Consider the following 5,531-nt stretch of genomic DNA (forward strand, 5'->3'; position numbering starts at 1 on the left):
GATTCTGAGGTTATTGAGAACGCCATCACTTTCAATAAAGTACAAACCACGCTCGTACTTCAAATTAATGAACACACTAGGAGCACTCGACCATCTTGATTTTGCAAATTAGTGCTGCTCTTTTCTAAAGGTACCTCTCAAAAAAGTTGTCAAGTCGATCCTGAATGGAACCGAAATATCAATTTGAGACCCACGCATCCAAAGACTTGATAGGGACAAATCACAACGCGTTTCGTCATAACGCTCGGGATAATAGACTAAAACGTCCATTGCAGAAAACGGTAAACGGTAAGTCCATTTTCCTTAAACGTAGCTTCTGCCTGTCATCCGACAGCATATTCATGAACGGACGAGTTGTCGCCAGAACGCACCATTGCGTGTTAGTCCCTTATGGTCCATAGGCCTAAACGCGTATATAAACGTCATGGCTGTTTTTCCCACACTGAGCCTGAAACATGAAAAAGGTAGAAAAAATTCTTCAAGGAAAGCGATTGTGCATTCTGTTATTCAAAACCATCAGGAACAAATCGGCGAAGAAGGAAAAAAAAATCTGTTTTGTCTTAGGAGGGGGAAATGCGCTGTTGCCATGGTAACAAATGTCAATTTTTCAAAATAATGAAAAGATGTGATTTTTAGGTAAAAGTTCATTTATATCAATCAACCGGACAATATGCCGAACAATTAAATCTTTATGGTTGATAACGTCATGTTTACTGCCTTAAAGGAAACTGCCCGGGAAAAAAGGGGAGTTTTGCACGGCCCGGTCAAAACCTTAGGCGGGAATAAGGTTTCATTGATAAATATAAGGAGTTTCAAGGCCCCCCAAATCACTTGTAAGGTTCAATAGATACTGGCCTTTCATTGGTTTACCGTTTGCGTATCATTTACATACTCTCATCTTGAAAAATATGACAATATTTACGATCACGTTATTGATTTTTGCAACATTTTCGGTAACGCGCCCCTTGCGGATCTGTTAAAGGTACCATTCGGATGCTTGAAAAATGCCTCGTCTCGTCGATTCGCTCGCGGATAAACGCATCAGGTTGACTGCAGCAACTTTTAATTGTTGGAGACAGAGAAGGAAGGAATATGATTATCAGTTTGATGAAAACTTTGCAAAGTTTCTTCTTGGGACTCGAAATCCATACTACTATTCTCTCCATTTTCCATTTTCTCCTCTCTCCAACTCACTACTATCGCTATTGACTGCGTAACATACACTAACATTCTTTCGCTATCATTAATAACTTCATTTACAAGAACACTGGCCTCTTTGTAGCCGATTATGTAACCCATAGTGGAAACACCTTACAGCGCCGCCCGGCATGATCCACGTGCTACTGGCATATTTATAACTCGTAGTAAATAAGGTTGTAAAAATATGCAAATGAGATGCCGTATATGGAAACCATGACGTCACTAAGCAGTTCTTATTTCTGCTACGGGTGGCGCTGTTGCTTGCTTCTGGAGGCGCTATTAAACCTCTTCAAGGTGAGCAGCGTTATATTCCTAAAACGGTTTGTCCAAGACGCTGTCCAAAGAGTTTATTGTCTTTGTCCTTGATTAAATGCCGGTGACTTGAAGTATAGGCCTTTATTAAAATAGTTGTCACATTTGTCACATAACACGCTGATATTGACAAGATAGAATCTGATGGTGTAATAAAATAACCATGAATTTGATTCAATTGTGATGACCATCCCCAGTAGTTATGTAATGTATGTAATGGACAGCAAAAAGCTAGAGTTGGGTAGGGCTATGAAAATTTAAATTGGCTCTTTACTCCTGAGGAAAAGGGTTGAATTATCCATTTTTTATATCAAAATTGGTTACCATGGCAACAGTCCATTAAATTCTCCCAAATTCCCAAAAAATGAAGAGACATGTTCATTTAACATATATAGGCCTACGTGCTGCTAGCAGGAGCGAACGGTTGAAAAGTGAATATTAACCCTTTTTTCACCTAATTTCTCAAATATTGGAGTGGAAATTTCGAAAAAGTCAATTTAAAAAATATTTACCCACCGATGTTTTGCTTTCTTCACTAACTTGTAACTGATGGTTTGGGATAACAGAATGCACTGTCGCTTTCCTTGAAGAATTGTTTCTAACTTTTTCATGTTTCGGGCTCAGTGTGTGCCCCTCACACCCGCCGATTTGCCTATAATGCAAGTAGTCTGGGATCCTCACCACACTCTCGCTATATAGGCCTACCCGTGTCACTTTATTCTAAATGTTAATGCATATTTGTCTTTTTCCAGATACATTCTAGAATGCAGTTCGCCACTGTTTTAGTGCCGGTCCTTTTGGTCCTTGCAAGCGTTCTTGTTGACGGTAAGGCCCATTTTGATTTCCAACAGTTGTTCAAATTTTTACTGCACTTTTCTTCAGCACGACCAGTCAACGACGCAGCCCCTTTCCACGCATACAACCTTCCCAAACATTTTCACCCAGATGTGATACATACTTTTTAATTATCAATTTTGTGTGTCGTCAACTGTCTGCCAATCGTCCAACATCTACTTATTAAAGCACACGTTTTGGCCGGGGGTTTGCCCTCCCCTCTATTGACTGAAGGGATGATGTAATCGGTATGATATCTATTACCCGTTCTTCTCTTTTTAGCCCTTCACTACGACATCTGCCAGTACAAGGAAGCCGCAATCACCTGCGCAGGAGACACCGTCATCCACGTCATGAAAGCCAACTTCGGCAGGACGGACCGCGACATCTGTCCAGATCCCCTCCACGCTCACAACACTCACTGCCACAGTCACCATTCTCTCGCAATTGTCAAGAGATTGTGCGACGGCAAACACCACTGCCACGTCCATGTTGATAATGAGGATTTGGGAGGAAATCCGTGCCCCGGCACCTACAAGTACCTCCACCTCGAGGTCCATTGTGACCACCACCACTAGTTGGATGTCCTCGTTGGAGAGTGTATCAGTTTACCTCAGGATGAACACGACAGCATCTTGACCTCCAAGGTTTTTGCATCTTATTGAGATATCGGCTACATTCAAATGTCAAACGGGGAAAAAACCACGATGTTCAGAAAGACATGACAGCAGAATAGAAAATACTTCTAAAGTGACAGAGGGGTAATCTTTAGTCCATTTCTTTTTTGCCGTCATTTTCTGTCGAGGTAAGGAATAAAACGTCTTAAAAGCGCATCCTTTTAGCTTTCCGTCATTTGGTGTGTATCACTTTTATTCCATTCGTTGTCGGGATCGTTTTGGCCTCGGAGGGGCGAACTGCTAGTCGGATTTCGTCGAAGTCTGATTCCTTTTGATTTGCATGAGCTTCGAAACCAAACATAATTTAAAGGGCATATTCTCTTATCACGACCTCACCCTCAAATGATTTTTGAAAAATAGCCCACTGAAGTGATTGATGTCTTGATAACTGAAGTAAAAAGTATGTCACTGGCAGGACTGTATTTAACGCAGAGTGGCAGATGTCTCCAAAATATGTGCTTTTCATGCAGATTTGGGGCCTTTTCGACGAATAGTGGTGTTCTGCCCCACTTCCCCAAGGGCCAATTGCCCCAGGACCAAAACGTCAATACGGACCTGAATCTAAACCTGAAAAGCGTTATCTTACTTTGTTTAGGAATGTTGAGATCGGTGACTTATCCGGGTCCTTATACGTATACAGATCGAAATGTACACAAAATGCATCCCCTTTCTACAGTTTGGGGGTCATGATAAGATGTTGTTCTCAACCTCCCTATTCTCTCGTCCACTCAACGTACACTCCGGACGCAATGCATGCACTTGCCTCGTCCTGCAGCCAAGAAAGACGCTTAGGATGATGAAATGGACTGCGTACAATGTAGGAGTGAGTCTGATTTAACGAGGTGCAAACACAAGTTCAACCCATAAACAACATGGCAGCATAGGTGTTGGCTGCAGAGTCTTGGCCAAGATTTGACTTATCAGGCGATATTCCCCCAGTACACGTTCTACGATGATATTAGATTACCCGTGGCCACGGGGACCTAACGCATAGTGTAAATTTGGAAGTATTCAAAGCTATTGGAGTTGTTGTCAATTGGCAAATGTCTTATGTCATTGGAAAGCACAGTATGTCGCTCGTCGTGCATACTGAACTTCTAGCGGTATTGCCTCCGTAGCGCACTCCCATACCACTGACCGTCTCTGAGAGAATGAAGTGGCAGCCTAGCTGTCCTGAATCATAACTGTCTCTCTGAGAGAATCCAGTGGCAGCTTATAGCTGTCCTAAATCTCGACTGTCTCTCTGAGAGAATCCAGTGGCAGCTTATAGCTGTCCTGAATCCTGACTGCCTCTCCGAGAGCATGCGGTGACAGCCCAGCTGTCCTGAATCCTGACTGTCTCTCTGAGAGAATGCGGTGACAGCCCAGCTGTCCTGAATCCTGACTGTCTCTCTGAGAGAATGCGGTGACAGCCCAGCTGTCCTGAATCCTGACCGTCTCTCTGAGAGAATGCAGTAGCAGCCTAGCTGTCCTGAATCCTGACCGTCTCTCTGAGAGAATGCAGTGGCAGCCTAGCTGTCCTGAATCCTGACCGTCTCTCTGAGAGAAAGCAGTGGCAGCCTATAGCTGTCCTGAATCCTGACCGTCTCTCTGAGAGAATGCAGTGGCAGCCTATAGCTGTCCTGAATCCTGACCGTCTCTCTGAGAGAATGCAGTGGCAGCCTATAGCTGCCCTGAATCCTGACCGTCTCTCTGAGAGAATGAAGTGGCAGCCTAGCTGTCCTGAATCCTGACTGTCTCTCTGAGAGAATGCAGTGGCAGCCCAGCTGTCCTGAATCCTGACCGTCTCTCTGAGAGAATGAAGTGGCAGCTTAGCTGTCGTGAAACCTGACCGTCTCTCTGAGAGAATGCAGTGGCAGCCTATAGCTGTCCTGAATCTTGACTGTCTCTCTGAGAGAATGCAGTGGCAGCCTCGCTGTCCTGAATCTCGACTGTCTCTCTGAGAGAATGCAGTGGCAGCCTATAGCTGTCCTAAATCTCGACTGTCTCTCTGAAAGAATGCAGTGGCAGCCTATAGCTGTCCTGAATCTCGACTGTCTCTCTGAGAGAATGCAGTGGCAGCCTATAGCTGTCCTAAATCTCGACTGTCTCTCTGAAAGAATGCAGTGGCAGCTTAAGCTGTACTGCATCTCGACTGTCTCTCTGAGACAATACAGTGGCAGCCTAAGCTGTCCTGAATCTTGACTGTCTCTCTGAGAGAATGCAGTGGCAGCCTAGCTGTCCTGAATCTCGACTGTCTCTCTGAGAGAATGCAGTGGCAGCCTAGCTGTCCTGAATCCTGACCGTCTCTCTGAGAATATGCAGTGGCAGCCTAGCTGTCCTGAATCCTGACTGTCTCTCTGAGCGAATGCAGTAACAGCCCAGCTGTCCTGAATCCTGACCGTCTCTCTGAGAGAATGCAGTGGCAGCCTAGCTGTCCTGAATCTTGACTGTTTTTCTGAGAGAATGCAGTGGCAGCCTAGCTGTCCTGAATCTTGACTGTCTCTCTGAGCGAATGCAGTAACAGCC

The 5,531-nt window shown here is 44.5% G+C and overlaps 1 protein-coding gene across 1 annotated transcript; it reads left to right on the forward strand.

Moving 5' to 3' along the window:
• The first annotated feature begins 1,413 nt into the window (after positions 1–1,413).
• LOC135495067 (L-rhamnose-binding lectin ELEL-1-like) lies at positions 1,414–2,924 on the forward strand. The gene is made up of 3 exons (XM_064783482.1): positions 1,414–1,494; positions 2,265–2,337; positions 2,629–2,924. Exons 1-3 carry the CDS (start codon positions 1,414–1,416, stop codon positions 2,922–2,924), a joined length of 450 nt encoding a protein of 149 aa, XP_064639552.1.
• Positions 2,925–5,531: the final 2,607 nt, after the last annotated feature.

This window comes from Lineus longissimus, chromosome 10 (assembly GCF_910592395.1).
Source record: "Lineus longissimus chromosome 10, tnLinLong1.2, whole genome shotgun sequence".
NCBI lineage: Eukaryota > Metazoa > Nemertea > Pilidiophora > Heteronemertea > Lineidae > Lineus > Lineus longissimus.